Here is a 22,328-nt window from a genome sequence, read left to right as displayed (position 1 = left end):
CATGCGACTCTTTCGTTTCCCTGGCTGGGGGCTCCTAGATAGCATGGCTAATTCAGCCTGCTTATCTGCGGGGAAAAAAGCAAGTTTGCTTACCGTAAATGACGTTTTCCGTAGATAGCAGGATGAATTAGCCATGCATCCCCACCCTCTTGCCTGCACAGTCTTCTTTCTTCTGCCTGCTCTTACTCTACCTTTATAGTTCTCCTCTTCTCTTTGCTTTATAACAAACTGAGGCAATGCAGGCAGTCACGCGGGAAGGTACCGCGCAGGCATGCATGAGCAAAGCTCTGCACATTCTAAGAGAAGTTCCCGCCTCGAGCCACCAGGGGGCGCTCCCAGACAGCATGGCTAATTCATCCTGCTATCTACGGGAAATACCGTTTATGGTAAGCAAACTTGCTTTTCCATTTCGTTGGGCAAAAGAGCATTAAATACTTGGGAGTACAAGTGACAAGTAAAATAGTAAGTTATGTGAGGCTAATTATCTGCCTTTATTTAGCTTGTTGATGACAGAATTATCTAGATGGTATGAATATAATTTATCTTGGCTTGGACATGTAGCTGCAGTCAAGATGAATATATTGCCCAGATTCTGCTATTTATTTCAGGTGTTGTTTAGAGCAATCTCAATAGAGAGGTTAAAACATTTTCACAGCAAGATTTTTTGATTACATTTGGAAATGCAGGCCACCTCCAATGACAAGAACCACACTATATGAACCCATAAATCAAGGAGGATTGGGAGTTCTTAATTTTCCGAGAGATGCTGGGAAGTGGTTGAATGGAGGCTAGTCTATAAAGCGAAATCCTGGATTAAATCAAAACAGCAGTACACGGGGGTGGTTTCTTTGTAAGATGCTTAATATGGATTCCTAAGAGTCAGGATGATCAAAGCAATTCACAGCCCTTCACAAGACTTGCTTTTCAACTATGGACTACTTTGAAGCAGAGCTTGGAATTATCAAGGAATATTTCCTCTACAATCAGATGAGATTTAACATAGCTTTTCCTTCAAGGTTGCTAGCGGGAGAATATATTAGCTGGGAAACTGGGAGGAGATATATCTGGGGCCAATTTATTTCAAATGAAGACATAACAAGTTTTTCATATTTGAGAGAAAAATATGGTATACCCCAATCTGATTATTATCACTCTCTCTCACTGTCAAACAAAAAGAGGTTAAAAGTATATTAATAAAAGGTGTATTCATATTCTTAATTTCTTTGTGTTACCACATTTATTATAATCTCCTGGTTATATGGGATATGTGACTAACCTCTTAAGAATAAAGTCAGCCATATACAGACCTGGGAGCAAGAGTTGGGAAGATCATTATCTGAGGTTCAATGGGAAATTATTGGTGCATAAGACAAGTATCTCAACATCTCTGGTAAAGATTAGTTATAGGTTTATTACAGGTGGAATATGTGAAAAATGTAAGAATGAATTAATGTTAGCATGAGCTTGGGGGAGTAGGAACCATCCTACATACATGGTAGAGTTGTAATAAAATAGTTCCCTTTTGTGAAAAATGTCCAGGAATTCATTTGGATAGCAGTTAAAGTTAAGCTGCCATGGGACCCTGGCGGGTGCATTAGAAGAAGACATAACTTGCCCTAAAGACAAGCTAGTTACTTAGCTACTGATTGCAGCTAGATGTGAAATTGGCACAACTTGGCAGAAGCCCAATATATCTACTTCCTAGACATGAACATAAAGAATATGGTCTGTCTATTTAATGACAAATTGACTGGTTTGTGGCAAAAGCAGAGAAATAGTGGAGGCCATTCAGAGCCCTTTCTTGAATATTAGGTCTACCCAACAACACGATCAAACCATTACAGATGGTACAGAATTCTGCTGCCAGAATTCTAACAAGCACTAACAAAAAAGATCACATCACCCCAATCCTTAGTAACCTACATTGGCTTCCCATTAAACAAAGGATACTCTATAAGGTACTCACAATCATCCACAAAGCGACAAACAAAATAGCTCCCATCACGTTAAGCTTTCAACTCCAACCGCACACATCTTCTAGACCAATCAGAAGCGCTTACAAAGGAACACTGCATGCCCAACAAGTAAAATCATCTCTGAGCAAAAGAGCGCTATCCTTAGCAGGCCCCACCAGTGGAACATGCTCCCCCCAAATCTAAGACTTGAACCCAATCATCAAGAGTTCAAAAAAAGACTAAAGACTCTTCTTTTCCAACAAGCCTTCCCAGACTCACAATCCTACCAAGACGGAAAGTCTTCCCAAATAAGAAGTATCCCCTAATTATGGTCACCATACCAAGTCCTACCTTCAGGTCTCTGCAACTGGACAACAATCTTTGAGTTCTAAAAATTAATCTTAGTATTTATATTTTCCTCTGCAACTGGACTACAATTTCTAAGTTCAAAAATTCATTTTATCTTATTATTTATATCTGGCATGGTTAATATGTCACTATATCCAAGTTAAATAGTTAAATTATACAGATTATATTACATAATTTTATTAATTACAATGTTAAACTATACTATATTATTTATTATCATTATGTTAAATTGTCATCCAGTTATATTGTTCCATATGTGCCACTGTTCTATGTAAAGCCCCTTATCTCTGTTGGGCAGTTTATCGTTATATGTAAACCGGAGTGATTTGTGGTCTCTATAAGAACCTCGGTATATAAAAATTAAAAATAAATAAATAAATAAACCTATAATGGAGCAAATATTGAAGGTTTCCAAATAAGAAATGAAAGTATATTAGCAGAGATTTTGCTTTAAACTTACTATTTAGGTCATGTTTTCTGCTTTGGTTTTATTATTTAAGTTAATCAACTTTATGAGCTGGGGAATGACTTGATGGGGTTTAAAGTAAAACTTCTTCCTGACAGGTTGGAAATGTGAGGGAAGCATTTATATTTTCCTTCTGGTTCTTTATCTGTCAATTGATGTGTTTTGTAGAGGGGGTTGTCTTGTTGCCAGTAAAAATGATTAAATACAAAGCTTGGCTACTATGAGGTGCAAATTTTCTCTATGCTTAGCTTTCCTCTTTGTCTTACTCAGGTTTCCAAATTTTCACTTTTTTTTTTCAGTGCCAACACCCCAGCCTTATTTATCAGAAATAATCCATTCAAATTTAGCAGCAGGAGGAAAAGGGACTAGATTTCTAAATGGAAGAAGAACCTTCCGACTTTCAGCCTAACATTTGGGTAACCAGAACAGGCACCGTGGATTGAGTCTCGGTGCAATTACCGACTCGTTGATAGCTTTTGTAGTAGAAGGCATCATCAGGCTAAGCCTGCGTTTTCCAGAATGCTTTCATCCAGCAGCTCCAGACTATCCCCCTTTGCTTCAGAAGTGGGATATATTGGCCCTTGGGAGGTAACAGCAAGCTCCACAGGCAATATATTAAATATAGACTTCTGCCAGTCCCTATCCTCTTCGCTGCGAAAAGCAGGTTTCTAATACAAGAACCAATTATTAAAACTATGAAATAAATTCATACAAACATATAGCCAGTCAGTTAATTTGCACCTATTAGCTCACCTTGAGACTTTAAATCATCATTTTTTCGGATTCTCCCCAATTTGTTTTCTGTCTTGATTAAAATGTAAGCTCCTCAGAACAGGCACTGTCTCTTATGTGTATCTGTATAGTGCTGCTTATATACCTTGTAGCACTTTGGAAATATTTAATAGCAGTAGTTAATGAATATTGATCAAGAATGGTGTCAGTTTTTGTTTGGACTGGAAGAGAGCGTCTTAGACATTGGATGATAGATTCTTCTCCAGGGATTACACGTGCAGAGTGAGTGCGCAGAATCCCAGTAGTGGCCTTTTAGTGGGAGTGCGTGCCTAGAAGAGTGCAAGAAACATCAGCAGCAGTAGGGCATGGGACCAGGTAGGAATTGTTCAGAAGGACCCTGGAAGAGTGGTTAGACAGGTAATTGGAGAACCAGGCAGCAACTAGGCCAGAAAAGCCCTGGAAGGAGAAAGCAGAAAAAGAGATTACTCTCTAGGAAGTTGGGTCTTGAGAATATTACTATTTGTTAACTTTTTTTTTACTATTTGTTAACTTTTTTTTTTTTTGACATTTGTTCCCATTTTTCTGCAGTTGATCAGCGGGTGGCTATCGGAGTCTATGATGACGACGGAGACGTTTGTGAAAGATGTGAAGCCCGGCTTGAAAAATTTAAATGTAATTTTTATTGTGTTGGAAACAGGCAAGTACCTGAGATGTGAAGGTTTAGGAAGGGAGTTGCTTCTGGGTTCCTCACAGTTATAGGGGGATTCACATGGGGCTCTGAACAGGGCCACAACAGAAGTGGGTCTGCGGTTGAATTACAAAAGTTGCAACTTGGAGGCTTCTTTGCATTGTCATTTATTTTGCTTTTGTATTTTTCTGGAGTTACCATGTATATCAGTTTCATTTCTCTGGTAATTTCTGACATGGGGGGGGGGGAATCAATGAAAATCCCCCCACCATGAGACTTAAAACAGTTTCTGGCTGAAATGTATTTGCTGCAGGTGAACAGAAATCATATTCTCAGTTTAAAAAATGCTGCCGAGAAGTCCTGCATATCTCTTCAGCCCTGACTAACCCTTTATTGCACAGGCTTTTAGGCGTGCCCCTGCTTTCTGGCATGTACTACATTCAACTTCATTACAGGGTTCATGGAGCTCATTTTACGGTTGCCCAGCTGTCTGGATTTTAGAGATAGTGTTCGGAAAATGGAAGGAGGGCAAAAGTGTTCTGAAAATTGTATTCACTGCACTTTAACCCTATAGCTGGCAATACAGGCGCTGCCCCCTTTCCCGATCCTGGCCATCTTCTGCCCACCTTTCTATGCCATCTCCAAATCCAGGGCCCTCCAATAGCTAATGTATCTTCTCTTTCCCTTCATGTCACCCCCCCCCCCCCTCTTCCTGCCCCGAGTAGCAGGAGGAGTGTGGGGGTTTTTTAGCCGCCTCCCACTGGCAGCTGCATCTATTGAGCTCTTCCTGTCTTGCAGTTTGCATATGGGCTCTGTAGATCTTGCATTGTTCAAATCAAGAAGACAGGAAGAGCATAGCAGAGATGACGTTCCGCTCTCCTTCTTCCACCTGGGGTGAGGTCTGGAAGGGGAGCAAAGGGGGAGCTGCTGGAGAACTGCAGATCTTGAAGGGGAGCGAAAAAAAAGAGTCAGAGGAGGGCCGGGAAACGTACCAGAGGACTGCAGAATGATGGAGGGGAGAGGAAAAGGATCAAGAGACGGAAGAGAGAACCAAGGATGATGTTGGGAGAGGAAAGGGGCCCAGGTAGGATCTGGGTAGGATCCAGGTAGGATCTGGGTGGGGAGAGGGACGAGAGGGCATGGGATGGAGCTGGGGAATTAGGAGAGGTCTAGGGATTGCACTGGGTGGAGAAGAGAGAGACATGGAGAAGGGAAGTCTAAAGATGGAGGAATGAGGATGGGGGAGACGCCGGTGGAATGGGGAAGGAGAAGGAATGAGGGAGTGAATGGAATGGGGAAGGTGGGAGGAGAGGTGGAAGGATAGAAAAGAAGGTAGAGATGAGGGGGGGATGATGGAAGGCAGGGACAGATGGGAGGAATGAGACATGAAGTAGACAAATGGAGATATAGAGAGAAGGTAGTTCAGGCTGAGCAAGAGCAGAGAAGCCTGATATATCTGGAGGAGAGGAAAGCAAAGGAAACGAGAAGAGAGGAGAAGGGAGGAAACAGGCTGGCAGGAAGTAGTGAAAAACTAGGCTCGGCTATATAGGAGATGGGTGGAGATGAGAGGATGAAGAGAGGAACAGAAAAAAAGAGATGAAGGCTGAGAAGGGGAAAGGAAGCTGAGGGACTGGGGTTGGGGTTTGGGGGGGAGGGGGTATGGTTTTTATAGTCCTGTACTAGGCTTTGATGTTTGTAAGGACACGAGACACGTGATCCCAGTTTTAATAAATAAATAATATAATATAATAAAAGAGCTGGAGGGTGGAGAAAAAAGAAACAAAAATTGAGGAGAGATGGAGAGAAATGAAAAGGTAGTGATGGAGGGGAGAGACCGAGACCATTTCAGAGAGACAGCTGGAAAGAGATGGAGAAGAGAGACAGAAGCTATAGCCAGGCAGTTTGGATCCTTTGGCCAAGTGAAAAAGTGCACCTTCACCCTGTGCACAACGCACGATACCACAAACTAGAAAACTCTTATTAAATGTTTTTTTTATTTAACACTATTACTGTTTAGACCTGCATTTAGGAATGTGCAACATAGCCATCAGCCTCCAGTGCTAAATTTTGATAGCCACTGAAGCATCACCGCTGCTGCCTATGTCTAAATCCTCTGTCTGCTGCCACTCCATTGGGTTCCTTCTCTTGCGGCAGCAGCACAGACCACAAGAAAAACCAGTACGGGGCCTTCACACTGATGGACCCCGTGGCACGGCACAGCACCCTGTCCCACCCCTTGTGTGGGTTTCCCTGGTAACAAGAAGCCCCAAGCAGGAGAAGGGGGGCAGAGCGCCGAAGGGTCCATCAGCACGAAAGGGCTGTGGAAGGCCTCGTGCTGATTTTTCGTTGTGGTCTGTGCTGCTGCCATCAGAGCCGGTGCCACAACTTAATGGTGAGAGAGGGAGAGCTGGGGAATGCCTGAGAAAAGGATTTGGACAGATGGGATCTTACCCTTCCCCCTTCTCCTCCTCCTCCCCCTCCCCCATTGTCTATGAATGCATACAGCTTAATCCAGCCCTGTTATGATCATGTTACCACCATCTTTTATTTGTTACAATTTAGAATAATGAAAGGCTGCAGTGTATCAATTCCTTAGTAAGAACATAAGAAATTGCCTTGCTGGGTCAGACCAAGGGTCCATCAAGCCCAGCATCCTGTTTCCAACAGTGGCAAAAACCAGGCTACAAGAAACAGGCAAGTACCCAAACACCAAGAAGTTTCCATGCTACTGATGCCAGTAATAGCAGAGACCATTCCCTAAGTCAACTTGATTAATAGCAGTTAATGGACTTCTCCTCTAAGAACTTATCCAAACCTTTTTTGAACCCAGCTACACTAACTGCACTAACCACATCCTGTGGCAACAAATTCCAGAGCTTTATTGTGCGTTGAGTGAAAAATAATTTTCTCTGATTAGTCTTAAATGTGCTACTTGCTAACTTCATGGAATGCCCCCTAGTCCTTCTGTTATTTGAAAGTGTAAATAACCAATTCACATCTACTCGTTCAAGACCTCTCGTGATCTCGTAGAACGGGATCTGGTTGGTGGCGGTTAGGACTTCTTCGGACGGAAGAAAGACTTTTTAGAGTCCTTCCGGAAGGGCTGTTTGGAAGAGTAGTCCGAAGGTATCAAAGAAAGCTGTCTTAAGGTCTCGTGATGGTCCTTTAATTCAGCCACTGTCTTTTGAATCTGCTCTCCAAACAGATTGTCTCTGACACAGGGGAGGTCGGACAATCTGTCCTGGACTTCAGGTCGAAGGTCTGAAGATTTGAGCCAGGCCCATCGTCTTACTGAAATAGCAGCTGCAGATACCCTGGTTGCAGTGTCAAATATGTCCTAAGATGATATGATCTCATGTTTGCCTGCCTTAAAACCCTTATTAAGTAGGGTTTGTAGCTGTTCTTGAAGTGGCTGAGGCATGGAGTCTGTCAGGTGCTGCATCTGCTTAAAAATGACCCTATTATATTGGGTCATATAAAGTTGGTAAGCGGCCATAGAAAAAAATCGAGCTGTGGTACGGTCGATGGCCAGTAGGCCAAACTCGACTGTAATCGTCGGAAAATGGGTAGAAACTTACCGGAGTACCGCAGCTTGAAAAAAGTTAACAGGGGGACCCCTGTGGGGCAAATTAACTTTTAATAATTCCGTGAGGAAAATTCCTGTCAGGAATCTCTATAAAGTTCCTTAACCGCGAGGCTACTGCTGCACGGAAAAAAGAAGACTGAAGGGGAGCCCCTTCTGGCTGCAGGGTTAGTGCCATGCTGGGCATGCCCAGTAGGGGCCAGTCAAAGTTCTGGAACTTTGATAGAAGTTTTCAGTGATTGGGCTCCATCCTGTGATGTCACCCATATGTGAGGACTACCATCTTGCTTGTCATGTGAGAAATAGATGAGACCTTCAGGGACATAGTAGCCAAGTCCCAACATCAGACTGGCAGCCCTGGTGCTGCCTTGGAGGAAGAAGGTCTCATGATTGGAGAGCATCAACCGGGTGCAGCAGGAAAGGATCCTGTAGCAAGGACCTACTCTCCAGGTGATGCATTGTCCTTTCGCACCGAGGATATCTCCCCAAGACCTACTGCCCAGGAGGGAAGGGTTAGGTCGGCCATCATTGTTGGTGATTCAATTATTAGGAATGTAGATAGCTGGGTGGCTGGTGGGCGTGAAGATCGCCTGGTAACATGCCTACCTGGTGCGAAGGTAGTGAACCTCACGTGTCACTTAGATAGGATTTTAGACAGTGCTGGGGAGGAGCCGGCTGTCGTGGTACATGTGGGCACCAATGACATAGGAAAATGTGGGAGGGAGGCTCTGGAAGCCAAATTTAGGCTCTTAGGTAGAAAGCTTAAATCCAGAACCTCCAGGGTAGCATTCTCTGAAATGCTCCCTGTTCCACGCGCAGGTCCCCAGAGGCAGGCAGAGCTCCGGAGTCTCAATGCGTGGATGAGATGATGCTGCAAGGAAGAGGGATTCAGTTTTGTTAGGACCTGGGGAACCCTTTGGGGAAGGGGGAATCTCTTCCGAAGGGATGGGCTCCACCTTAACCAGGGTGGAACCAGACTGCTGGCGCTAACCTTTAAAAAGGAGATAGAGCAGCTTTTAAACTAGAACAAAGGAGGAAGTCGACAGTCGCTCAGCAGCGCATGGTTCGGAGAGAGGTATCTTCAAAGGATACTAATGATGCATTAGAATTAGGGCATCCTGACAGTGAAATTCCAATAATAAGAAAAGTAGTCCAAGTACCTGTAACTAAAAACTCACCTGAGCTAAGAAAAATTCTAACTTATCCCTATCAATTAAAAAGCAGAATGAAAATACAAACAAAAAACAAACTTTGAAATGTTTGTATGCTAATGCCAGAAGTCTAAGAAGTAAGATGGGAGAATTAGAATGTATAGCAGTGAATGATGACAGGCTTCATTGGCATCTCAGAGACATGGTGGAAGGAGGATAACCAATGGGACAGTGCTATATTGGGGTACAAATTATATCGCAAAGACAGAGAGGAGCACCCAGGAGGTGGTGTGGCGCTTTATGTCTGGGATGACATAGAGTCCAACAGGATAAACATCCTGCATGAGACTAAATGCACAATTGAATCTTTATGGGTAGAAATCCCTTGTGTGTCGGGGAAGACTATATTGATAGGAATATACTACCTTCCACCTGGTCAAGATGGTGAGACTGACAGTGAAATGCTAAGAGAAATTAGGGAAGCTAACCAAATTGGTAGTGCGGTAATAATGAGAGACTTCAATTACCCCAATATTGACTGGGTAAATGTATCATCGGGTCACGCTAGAGAGATAACGTTCCTGGATGGAATAAATGATAGCTTTATGGAGCAATTGGTTCAGGAACTGACGAGAGAGGGAGCAATTTTAGATCTAATTCTCAGTGGAACACAGGATTTGGTGAGAGAGGTAACGGTGGTGGGGCCGCTTGGCAATATTGATCATAAAATGATCAAATTTGAATTGACTGAAAGGGGGACAGTAAGCAAATCCACGGCTCTCATGCTAAACTTTCAAAAGGGAAACTGGCTAAAAGACAGGAAACAGAGTAGAATTAAATGGATAATTTTCTCAGTGGAAGGGAGTGGGCAGTGGAGTGCCTCAGGGATCTGTATTGGGACCCTTACTTTTCAATATATTTATAAATGATCTGGAAAGAAATAAGACGAGTGGGATAATCAAATTTGCAGATGATACAAAATTGTTCAGAGTAGTTAAATCACAAGCAGATTGTGATAAATTGCAGGAAGACCTTGTGAGACTGAAAAATTGGGCATCAAAATGGCAGATAAAATTTAATGTGGATAAGTGCAAGGTGATGCATATCGGGAAAAATAACCCATGCTATAGTTACACAATGTTAGGTTCCATATTAGGTGCTACCACCCAAGAAAGAGATCTAGGCGTCATGGTGGATAACACATTGAAATCGGTTCAGTGTGTTGTGGCAGTCAAAAAAGCAAACAGAATGTTGGGAATTATTAGAAAGGGAATGGTGAATAAAACGGAAAATGTCGTAATGCCTCTGTATCGCTCCATGGTGAGACCGCATCTTGAATACTGTGTACAATTCTGGTCGCCACATCTCAAAAAAGATATAGTTGTGATGGAGAAGGTACAGAGAAGGGCTACCAAAATGATAAGGGGAATGGAACAGCTCCCCTGTGAGGAAAGACTAAAGAGGTTAGGACTTTTAAGCTTGGAGAAGAGACGGCTGAGGGGGGGGATATGATAGAGGTGTTTAAAATCATGAGAGGTCTAGAACGGGTAGATGTGAATCAGTTATTTACTCTTTCGGATAATAGAAAAACTAGGGGGCACTCCATGAAGTTAGCGTGTGGCACATTTAAAACTAATCGGAGAAAGTACTTTTTCACTTAACGCACAATTAAACTCTGGAATTTGTTGCCAGAGGATGTGGTTAGTGCAGTTAGTATAGCTGTGTTTAAAAAAGGATTGGATAAGTTCTTGGAGGAGAAGTCCATTACCTGCTATTAATTGAGTTGACTTAGAAAATAGCCACTGCTATTAGCAATGGTTACATGGAATAGACTTAGTTTTTGGGCACTTGCCAGGTTCTTATGACCTGGATTGGCCACTGTTGGAAACAGGATGCTGGGCTTGATGGACCCTTGGTCTGACCCAGTATGGCATGTTCTTATGTTCTTATTAATTTGTTCAACCATTATTTTTCAATAAAAACAACATTCATAATATAAGATCAAAAATACAAAAAGAAAACAATACATTAACACACAAAATAAACAGACAAAGCAAGTCCTATTTAACAACTAAACTTTTTCTCACACCCCATGTCACCCAGGTGTAGTCCTCTTTCTCACCACCTCCTCCATTCTCCAATCCCTTACGCTTTTCTTCTTTTCTCCCCTCCCCCTAGCCTTCTCATTCTCCTCTCTCCACACTTAACAGCTCTCTCATTCCTCCTATTCTTCCATCATTACAACCCGCTCCGTGTCATCCGGGGCTTCAGTTGGCGCCCCAGGCAGCCGCTGTATCTTCCGCCTCCTTCCAGGTCCCAATTGGGTCCAAAGATCATGATGCCTTACCTTCAGAAAATATCCATTCACCCTGGGTAAGATGATTATTCAAATCCTGCCAGTATCAGCTCTAATAATACCCACATCCCATCCTTATTTATAGGCAGAGGTTATTTACTAATAACATCATATATAGATACTAGCTCTAATATATGTGCGCACATTATTCCTGACCATATGAGACATACATATTTTCTTTATATCATGCTTGCAGTATATCAGTTGAATCAAGAACATCACCTTTCCTCCCCCAGCACGGCCACTTTTAGACCCTCTGCATACATGTGTCATGTAAACGAGCCACTCTATCCTTAACACTAATAGAGATCTGGGGTGGGGAGAATTCCTCTTCCTTATATAATCTGTAACCAGTAGATGTCATATTTTGAAACTACAATCTATTTTTCTTCCCCTGCTTCCCCTTTTCAGGAAAAGGGAAGAGAATATATCCCCTTCCCCTGCAGCGGTGAGTTTCATCACCAGGTCAATCTGTCTTTCAGAGTGTATATGCATTCAGGTCTATTGTTGTAGGTGAAAATTTGAATTGCAAGACTCTTTGTGATGTAGGCTTCAGTTTTCATGGCTAATCTCATTGACCTTCAAGGCACAGAAAACTGCATTCCACCCAGCTGATCTTTTTGAGTGTTGACGATAACTATATATCTGTATAGACAAGCGGAATAAATTCATCTGACGGCAGCGAGATGGAAAGTTCTGCCGCACAAGCCTCCTTAGTCATTATCCTCCACTCGTGTGAATGGATGTGTATTTGGCTCTCAGCTGCTTGTCAAAGTCTTTTAGGTAGTTTTTTTTCTTTGTTTTTCTCTTTGCTTTTCAGTTCTTTAATTTTTGTTTTCACAAATCTCAAAGAAAAAATAGTTTAGCTAATTTTTTTATTTTGTTTTTCTTTTCAAAATTTAGTTCAGTTTATTCTGTTCTCTTTGCCATGTTGGTTTTCAAGAGATGGCCCTTTTCAATGCCAAGAAGTCTCTCACAGACTATCACCACCACTGTGTAAGGTGCATTGGCCCCTCGCATGATGTATCCAGTTGCACTGCTTGCACTTATGTGTCTCCAAGAGCCAGAAAATATTGAAGCCTAACACTTAAGGATTTTCTGGAATTGCTCCATGCATCAACTTCAGGAAAGAGGAGGAAGTCTTTATAAACTGAGGGACCAGTGCCTAAATTATAAAAGGCAGTGTAATCTCATGGTAGGTGCCATAAGTCTGTGCACCCTCAGCACAACACCATGCCCCCTTCAATAAAGAAGGAGATAAAGTTGCACTCTTCAACATGAAAGAATGCTAGCTTTGTTGCGCCACAACCCATTGGTGCAGAAAAGCATAAAAAATCCTCTGCACCAAAGGACATGGAAAAGAGGACATTGCAAAGAACAGTGCTGCCAGCAGAATCGTTCTTTGGTTCAGATATTCTTTCAGCATTATCGCTAGCAAAGATACTAAGCATTATCAATGCTGAAATAGTCTTGATCCCATGAAGATTCTTTCAGTGGAGAGAAATAGTATGCTGCTGTAGTGCTGAGGTGAACTCTGATGTAATTAGTTTTCAAACCTGCGTTAGAAAGCATTAGTAGATAAAGAATTCGCAGAGAGGCAGGACATTGACATGGGTCCTGACTAAAACATGAACACCAGGCAGTAAATCTTCTCCATTTAAAGTTGTACAATCTTCTGGTAGAGTACTTCCTTGAAATTGGGAAAAATCGTCACCTCTCCAGGCAATTGCATAGATAACACTAGTTGACTTTCAATATCCAAGCAGTCAAGTTAAAGCTTTAAGGTTGGGTTGAAGAAGATGTTGGATGGACTATCCTTAATCTTATTGGTTGAGGAAAAGCTAACTAGGTGTTATAGCCATGGAAACCACATTTGACAAGGCCCTTTAAACGAGCCCTTTGCTATATAAGTTCTTTCTTTAAAGTTGAAAAGTTTAAGAAGAATAAGTCTGAGGGCCTAAGAAGGGGGAGCAGTGCACCTTGAGTACTGTGTACAATTCTGGTCACCGCATCTCAAAAAAGATATAGTTGCACTGAAGACGGTACAGAGAAGGACAACCAAAATGATAAAGGGGCTGGAACAGCTCCCTTATGAGGAAAGGCTAAAGAGGTTAGGGCTGTTCAGCTTGGAGAAGAGACGACTGAGGGGGGATATGATAGAGGTGTTTAAAATCATGAGAGGTGTAGAATGGGTAGATGTGTCTCAGTTATTTACTCTTTCGGATAATAGGAAGGACTAGAGGACATTCCATTAAGTTAGCAAGTAGCACATTTAAAACTAATCTGAGAAAATTCTTTCACTCAACGCACAATTAAGCTCTGGAATTTGTTGCCAGAGGATGTGATTAGTGCAGTTAGTGTAGCTGTGTTTAAAAAAGGTTTGGATAAGTTCTTGGAGGAGAAGTCCATTAACTGCTATTAATCAAGTTGATTTAGGGAACAGCCACTGCTATTACTGGCATTAGTAGCATGGGATATACTTAGTGTTTGGGTACTTGCCAGGAACTTGTAGCCTGGATTGGCCACTGTTGGAGACAGGATGCTGGGCTTGATGGACCCTTGGTATGACCCAGCATGGCAAGTTCTTATGTTATAGCAGTGGGCTGCATTACCTTCTTCGACTTAACAGATCTCAGCACCATTTTGTTATCAACAATTCTATTTCCTGTCCTCCTGTCACTTCTGGAGGCCTAACCTCAAGTATTCCTTTGTTAGAGTGAGTATCCAAATCCTCCAGCTTAGCTTGCTGTTTTTACAAAAGTGTTTCCAATTTATTGTTTACATTTTGCATTTATTCTCAATAGTTCTGACATGTTTTTGTTTTTGCCTATTCTCTTTCTGACATCTTTTTTTTAATGCCAAGAAAAGACCAAATCCAAAAGTGTATCAGACAGTAAGTATCAAAAAAACAGTTGGATGATTAGAGATCTTGGCTAACAGATTGAATTATGATTAAGCACTGCATGGAATCCAAGTATACTTGTAGTAATTATTTATTTACTTTTTACGAGAACAAAAAATGCATAAAAAAAAGAGTAAGCTATGGGACTAATCATTATATATGACCAACTCAAGCGGTGGAAATGTTAGATTTACAAAGTAACCGCTCTTGTGTTATGAGGGTCCCGTTACATTAATGAAATATTTTCTGCCTCAAAATTGAAACTTGAACCTCTATCATCCAAGTGTTTTTTTTGATAATTATTCTTTTTTATATATCATACTTGATAAAAGAAATCTACCTTTACCTCATTGACTTCAGCACCCAATGTCTGTTGACAGTAGCTACAAAACATGCCTGAATTAGGTACAACAAAGCAGCAAAGATTACTTTGTTGTTAGTTTTTGTTTTATAAACAAATTATGGAACAAAAAAGTACCAAATCATTTTCTATATTATAAGAAAAGGGGCATCATATAATTGAACTTGTTGCATTACTACCAAGATGTATGTAACAGTAATCATACACTCCTTAACAGAACAGAAAACTACTTTTATTACACATTTTATTTTAAATGAAATTAAGCAAAAAAGAACATGCTGAAGTCTCATCTTCAGTGCAACCAGAAAATGACCCTCATTTCAGTTTTCCTATGTGCTATGTGTTGTTGCTTTCAAAGAAACCTGTATTTAAGCTAAAGAGGACCAGTGTTTTGGCAGTATGCCTACCTTGGAAGGGATAGGTGGGTCAAACACAATTTTCCCATATGAAGAATCAAACACATTTGACATCTGAGACACAAACAGGCCGATATAATATTGGCATGCGTAAAATGGGTGCTTATGATTGAGCTCCCGCTCTCCTAACGTGTGTCAATCCACCTTTCCCGGGCGCACAATTTAATATTAAAATGAGGCACTAGGGGAAATTGTGCGTCCCTAACACTCCTGTGCATTGGGCACCCAGGAAAGGTGGCGTGGACCATGTATAATGTGGGTGTATATTGGGTGCCCATAAATTTTTCTTTTCTCAACTTTTTTTTTTTTTTTACATGATTCCGCTTTCTCTGGTTCCTCCTACTTAGTATCACAATGATACTAGTAGGAGAAATTGGCAAAAGCAGGAATTTTGGGTTTTTCCAATAGGCCCCTGAGTGCGGCAGACCTGGGGCTGGCATAAAATTTGCCGCATTGCAATGGGCACATTGGCCGCATGGAAAATTTTTTGAATCACGGGGATTAGCTAATAGCCTCATCTACATGTACTTTAATGTGATGAGGGCTAGTAGCTATGAGCTCGACTGGATGCACGTTTTGGACATGCTAATCCCTGTATTGCATTGGGGGTTATGGACACTCTACCAGTCATGTGTTAAGCCGTGGGCTGGCCGTAGCACACTGTATTGTATTGGCCTGAAAGGGCCAATTTCACCAATTCTCTGTCTATGGAAGAAAAAATAAATCAGGCCCAAAGTCTTTCAACATGCCAGTAGACGCATGCAATGCATTTCATGTAGGAACACTGAAATGTGCACTCTTTTTCTGGTTTCAGTAAAGATGAACATTTAAACATATGTAGTTGATATTTTTTTTTTTTTTTTTTGTGGGTGGAGAGGATTTGGGAGTTTTTCTTATTTTATCGTTATAATTGAAAAAACATTACAAATATTTTTTTTTATTAGCTTTAAGGGTTGTATGATAATTATTAAGTACACCTTGGTGGTTAGTACTGTGATGTGATCAATTATGACACCCTTTTTCTTACAGATTTATTTTTATTTTTATTTTTTTGCCAGTATTTGTTTTATAATCTATAAAAAAGCATTTTTACAAATGAGAAGCCTTTACTGTAAGGTTGGTAAAATCCCAGGCCACCAGATCACTCGAGTGCCTAAAATTTTAGGCCTGGTGCCCAATGCTGCCAAGGGCCCTGTGATAGATACTGCTGCCAGTCCGGGCTCAGCAAAAGCCATGAGGAGGCTGAGCAAAGATAGGGGAAGAGAATGGTCACAGAGACCAGAGAATGAGAGAGGTTGGGGGAAGAGAGATTGGCAGAAGAACAAAAGCAAAAAGTTAAAAAAAAAAAACAAAAAAAAATGAAGTTACCGCACCTTCCAATAAAGCCATCAGTTTAGACAGGTATTCCTTTAGTCTCCACAGCAGAGACTCATCTTCTAGTACCTACTCACCAGAAGTCTTCCTGACCACAAATCCCACAAAATTCATCTACTTCCAGGCTACATCTATCCAATTGGGGTTTAACTTCTTAACTAAATATATGCATACTATTCCCAATGCACCTGCTTCCTTAGTACTACTTAATATAACCCACGTCTTCTTTATGTACGTGCAATACATCTCATAGAATTTTTCTTCCTCCCTGGCACCAGCCTAACGCAATCTACTTGTTCAGGGTCAGAATTGGGTATGTGCAGCAGGGATCACCTTTGCCTCCAGGAGAAACACTTACTGTGAAGTGGAAATAACCTAATACTCTTCTATGGCAGCATGCAAAGATTCTTTTCCCGTCGATAGCAGGGCTGAATTAGCCATGCTGTCTGGGAGCGTCTCGCAACCGGTCAGTAGGCGGAGTTTTCTCAGTTAGTACAGAGTTTTGAACTCTGTATGGCTGCGCGGTGAGCTTCCCGCGCGATTTCCTTGTTACCTCATTCTCTTTTTTCCTGCGAGCAGTCTGCACGTGGGGTTTTTCTCCTCCTCGTCTCTGAAGAGATTTTTTTCTCAAATTTTGGTTTTTTTTCCTTCATTTCTTTTGGGCAGTGATGGCTCCTAAGCCATTCGGATTTAAGTACTGCCAATGCGGTAAAATTATGTCCATTACAGATGGACATAATTACTGCTACATATGCTTGGGACCAGAGCATGACCAAGTCTCATGCTGGGACTGTGGTCATATGTCCCCCCCCCAAGCCCAGAGGAAGCGCGCAGAAAAAATCACGCGGCTAAAGATATCCTTCACACAGTCTTCGCCGGGACCGTCAAAGAGACCGAAGAAGACACCGTCTAAAAGGCCTGCTTCGCTAGAGGGTACCTCGGCCAGGTCGGTTATACCACCAGAGCCAGTGAAGGGAGTTGAGGCTGCAACTCCTCTTTCACAAAAATCCCCTCATGAGCCGCTCAGGTTTCAGTTTACTAAACCCATTCATTCTCGCTCCTTGACACAAAAGTCGGGAAACAAAAAATCAAATTGGCCGAAGCAGAACGGTGCATCGGAGCAGAGATGTGCGCATGAAGCATCGGCGCATAACTTATCGGTGCACAGATCGGCACCCGAGGCCTCTGAGCACAACTACGTGCACAAGACATTGGCGCACAGCTCTGCACACAAGACATCGGCACGCAGCTCTGCGCACAAGACATTGGCGCGCAGCTCTGCGCACAAGACATTGGCGCGCAGCTCTGCGCACAAGACCGGCGCACAGCTCCGACGCATCGGCGCACAACGGTGCGCGCAATGATGCGCACAAAGGCGCATCTAAGCGCACAGCACCGATACCACACGACGCATCAAAGCAGCATGACTCAAAACGTGCGAAACTATTGATTCAACCTCGAAGTGCGACACATTTGACTTCCCTCTTGACGCAGTCTTCGCTACTAAGTCAGGAACATCTTAAAAAGTCACAAAAAACTAAGCATGTAACATCTTCAAAACCATGTGAGACAGATTCTGACCAACAGGTGGAACTAGTTTCCATCCATGACACTACCACATCTAGCGAGGGTTCTGATTCTGATGGATCTTCTTTTAGTAGACCACAATCCCCTCAGCTTCTCCATAACTCAGGCCTGCCTCCTCAAGACGAGCTCATATCAGCAATGCCTTCAGGAACAGGTCAATTTCCAGGGCCTTCACAACCTATCGCATCTAAGGCGATGTTGCAAATTTCGCAGGCATTGAATACTTTTTTCCAAGATCTAAACATGGCACATCCTCAGCCTCCGCTTGCGTCTTCTCAACCTTCGCCAACTCCATTACTTCCATCTCAGCCGTCGGCACCATCTCCAATTCCAGATCGACAAGATACTCCAGACTCACTATGGACATCGTCATCTGGTTCATCTACAGGGTTCCCATCTGATCCTTCAAAAGGTCTTCTGGAACCTTATTCCCTTCCCGAAGACTCGTCCTATGCAAAGTTCATTGAGAAAGTGGGCTCTCTATTAAATATCGAGACGGGAAAGATCCCTGATCCTAGGTCAGAGGTGTTAGGAATACTGAAAATATTTGAAATGCCTCCAGAACCAACAGCTCTCCCACCACATACAGTGCTAGATACAGTGCTTCGTAAAATGTGGGACAAACCCTTTTCTACCGCAGCCTCATCAAGAAAAACGGACTTAAAGTACCGTATGTGTAATTCCACAATTTACGATTCCACACAGCTGCCACACAATTCAATAGTAGTGGAATCTGCTCTATCAAAGGCAAAAAGGTCAAAACTACATTAAAATTCACCACCAGTGAAAGACCATAAGTCTATGGATGACTTTGACCGTAAGGTATACCATTCTTCCATGTTAGCAACAAAAATTCAACATCATCAGTTTTACGTAGTCCAGTATTTATTTGAATGTCTTCAGAAGTTACGTCCCTCATGTTTAACCTCTGAAAATACTCTACCACAACCTTTTACTGACATGGAAGAAGGGCTTCGCCGGTCTGTCTATGAGTCCTTTGAGTCTTCCGCAAGATCCTTGGCTACGGCTATAGCGGCAAGACGGATGGCGTGGTTGAGAGCAAGTGCAATTAGAGAGGACGTTCGCGATAAGTTAGTGGATATACCATGCCTGGGTGACAATCTTTTTAGTGAAAAATTTGGGGAAACCGTTACTCTTCTTAAAGACCCTACATGCCGAGTAAGGCTTCTACCTTTATTGAAGGGTAGTGTCCTCAACTTAAAAACTTATTATATGGACACAACCCGGGAGCTTGGGACTCCCAGACAGCATGGCTAATTCAGCCCTGCTATCGATGGGGAAAAAGCAAGTTTGCTTACCGTAAACGGTATTTCTGTAGATAGCAGAATGAATTAGCCATGCGATCTCTTCCCACCTCCCTAGACAGTCTACAGATTCTACCAAAACGTTTCTCGTACATCTCACTTGGCTACAAGAGACTGAGGTAACATGGCAATCACGTGAGAAGCTCACCGCGCAGCCGTACAGAGTTCAAAACTCCGTACTAACTGAGAATACTCCGCCTACTGACCAGTCGCGAGATGCTCTCAGACAGCATGGCTAATTCATCCTGCTATCTACGGAAACACCTTTTACGGTAAGCAATCTTGCTTTTACTTGGAAAACTGTGATAGAAAAATAATAAACATTATGTACATAGTTATATACTTCTCTATAGGTGATTGTGTTAGTATGATTAGCACAATAGACAGAGAAGAAAATTGAAACTCAGCTCACTAGTACAGGTCCTATCTAGATGCCCTTGCAGTCCCGTCCCCCCCACCCCCCTTTCCCATACAGGGTCCGTGACATAGGTGGGGAATGTTAACCTGAAGGAGGCACTAGTAAATACAGAGTACCAACAGCCAATAATTGAAAAGTATTTAATATGAGTAAGATATATTAGCAGTGCAGCTTACCAAACAGTATAGAGTAAACGCTCAGTTGAGAATTGCAGTTAAATATATCACCTTCCCAAACGTACACACCAATGGGTTAGTTTGTTTACATAACTTTTTCCAACTGGTTGGTATTATTTTATCTCGTATATGCTAATAAGACTGCATTCTTGTAAGTCATATGGAGGTCCACATTCAAAAGCCATTTAGTGACTGGTTACCCGGCTATATTCAGCCCTTATCTGACTAAATTCTAGCTGGGTAATCAGTCACCAGCTAGAATTTAGCTGGATAAGATGGAGGCATTCTGGGGAGGAGTGGAGTTAGCCACATAAGTTAAGCGGCTAAATCCAATATTCAGAGCGACCACTCCACTGAATATACCCTGCTAGTTAGCCGGTTATATACAGCGGCTGAATATGGACCCCATGATTTCTTGTAAGTTGCTGTCTGGGCTGGAGATGACCTGCTGTTGGTCTTCCAACAATATCTGTAATATCTGTCTGTATTCCATTACTTATGTTCTCAATGCCTTGTTACCTTATGTAACCCACCTTGGGCCTTCCTTTAGGAAAAGGTGGAATTTATTTATTTTATTTATGTGTTTTATATACTGTCATTCCATGTGAAAATCACTAGTTCATAACTGTGTACAGGTTTGACATTCATAAATCATGACAAGTGAGGTAGGCATACGTACATGTAGTAAACTAGGGAAACATTAAGTGACAGTGTATATCAAAGAGAGGTACATTTACAGAAAGACATAGCTAGGTAATAGAAAGGCCAAGGTTTGGGGAATTGGTCAGGACAATTCAGGTTATCGGACACATATGATGAACTGGAGTTTTCTGATAGACAGTAAATATTTGTGAATAGCCAAGTTTTTTAACTCGCTCTTAAATTTTTAAATGTCTGTTATTGTTTGTAGGCCCTCAGGCAATGAGTTCCATAGTTTTGGGCCAGCGACTGAAATCGTTCTTTCTCTTGTTTGTGTTATGTGAGAGTTTCTTATAGTCAGGATTTCAAGGAGGCCTTTATTTTGTGATCTAAGCATTCACGGTGGAATATGTAATTTAAATGTTATTCCCATCAGATCGGATTGATGTTATTGAATATAATTGTAAGTACTTTGTAGATTATTCGTGATTTTACAGGGAGCCAGTGCAGAGAGAACAGAATTGGGGTGATATGATCATATTTCCTTGTTCCAGACAGTAGTTTTGCTGCAGCATTTTGTAGTAGTTGCAGAGGTTTTAGGTTGGAAGTTCCAGAAGTAGGAAATTACAGTAATCAAGGTTTGAGAATATTAGAGATTGTAATACCGATCTAAAATCTGTTTAGTAGAGGTTTCAATCTGCTTGGGATTCGCAGTTTGTGGAAACCTGATTTGATCAGTTTGCTAATGTGAGTTTTCATCGTTTAAGTTTTCATCAATTTGAATTCCTAGGTCTCTTACTTGAGTTGCAGGGATAAACTGGCTATTTCTGAGATTTATTCCTGGTGGAATAGATTTTGGTGGGTTTCGGCTCAACCAAATTATTTCTGTTTTTGGAGGGGTCATCAAAAGTTTAATTTGTGCAAGTTTTTGTTTTATTGTGACCATATATTTGGAGATAAGTGATGCTGTTTTATCAAATGATTTTGTTAGTGGGATATTGAATTGCAGATAGCATATAGAAAGAATGTTATTCCTAGGTCTGTTAGTAATTTGCACAAGGGCAACATGTAGATATTAAATGGGGTTGCAGAAAGTGCTGATCCTTGCGGAACACCTGTTGAGCATTGGAATGTGTCGAATAAGTGATTGTTGAGTTTAACTTGGAAGGATTTGTTTGCAAGGAATGAGGTGAACCATTTAAATACATTTCCTTCAATCCCTACGTTTCTCAACTGTCAGCAAAGTAGATTGTGGTCAACAGTATCAAAGGCTGCTGTGAGATCAATCAGCACTAGGCAGTATGATTCATTAGAGTCAAAGCCCCATAATATAGGGTCAGTTAGGGATTGTAGAAGAGTTTCCGTTGATCATTTTTTCCAAAATCCAAATTGGTTGGGATACAGGGTTTTTATTGTCTTCTAGAAGAGACTCTAATTGGGTAAGCACTGCTTTTTCAAGAAGTTTTGCGATGAAGGTTAAGTTGGAGATTGGTCGGTAGTTGTCCCAGTCGTCTGATCTTCCTAATTTATTCTTTAAGTTTGGTTTCATAACTTCCTGTTTTAGGCCATTGGGCATATGTCCTCCTGCAAGAGCATGGTTGACTATTGTGATTATAGGGATTATGGTTTGGTTTACTTGTTTCAGCGAAGAGGCAGGTATCAGGTCAAATGGATGAGTAGCTAATTTTAGTTTAGTTATGATTTTGCTTATATCCAATTTCAAGACTGTGTCAAATGATGACCAATTAATATGTGCATTAAGATCATCCGAAGTGTTAATAGGATAGGTATAGGTGATTGTTGTCTCAGCCTCTGGATTTTTTCAGTTAA

The 22,328-nt window shown here is 41.7% G+C and overlaps 1 protein-coding gene across 1 annotated transcript in view; it reads left to right on the top strand.

Moving 5' to 3' along the window:
• The window catches only part of NABP2 (nucleic acid binding protein 2), a 57,264-nt gene that overhangs the window by 31,762 nt on the left and 3,174 nt on the right, over nt 1–22,328 (top strand). Inside the window, exon 2 of the mRNA XM_029594715.1 lies at nt 4,111–4,194. Within this exon, the coding sequence (XP_029450575.1) occupies nt 4,111–4,194 (84 nt within the window). The remainder of the gene's footprint in view (nt 1–4,110; nt 4,195–22,328) is intronic.

Source organism: Rhinatrema bivittatum, chromosome 3 (assembly GCF_901001135.1).
Source record: "Rhinatrema bivittatum chromosome 3, aRhiBiv1.1, whole genome shotgun sequence".
Classification (NCBI taxonomy): Eukaryota; Metazoa; Chordata; class Amphibia; order Gymnophiona; family Rhinatrematidae; genus Rhinatrema; species Rhinatrema bivittatum.
This window is presented reverse-complemented; position numbering and strand designations above follow the sequence as displayed.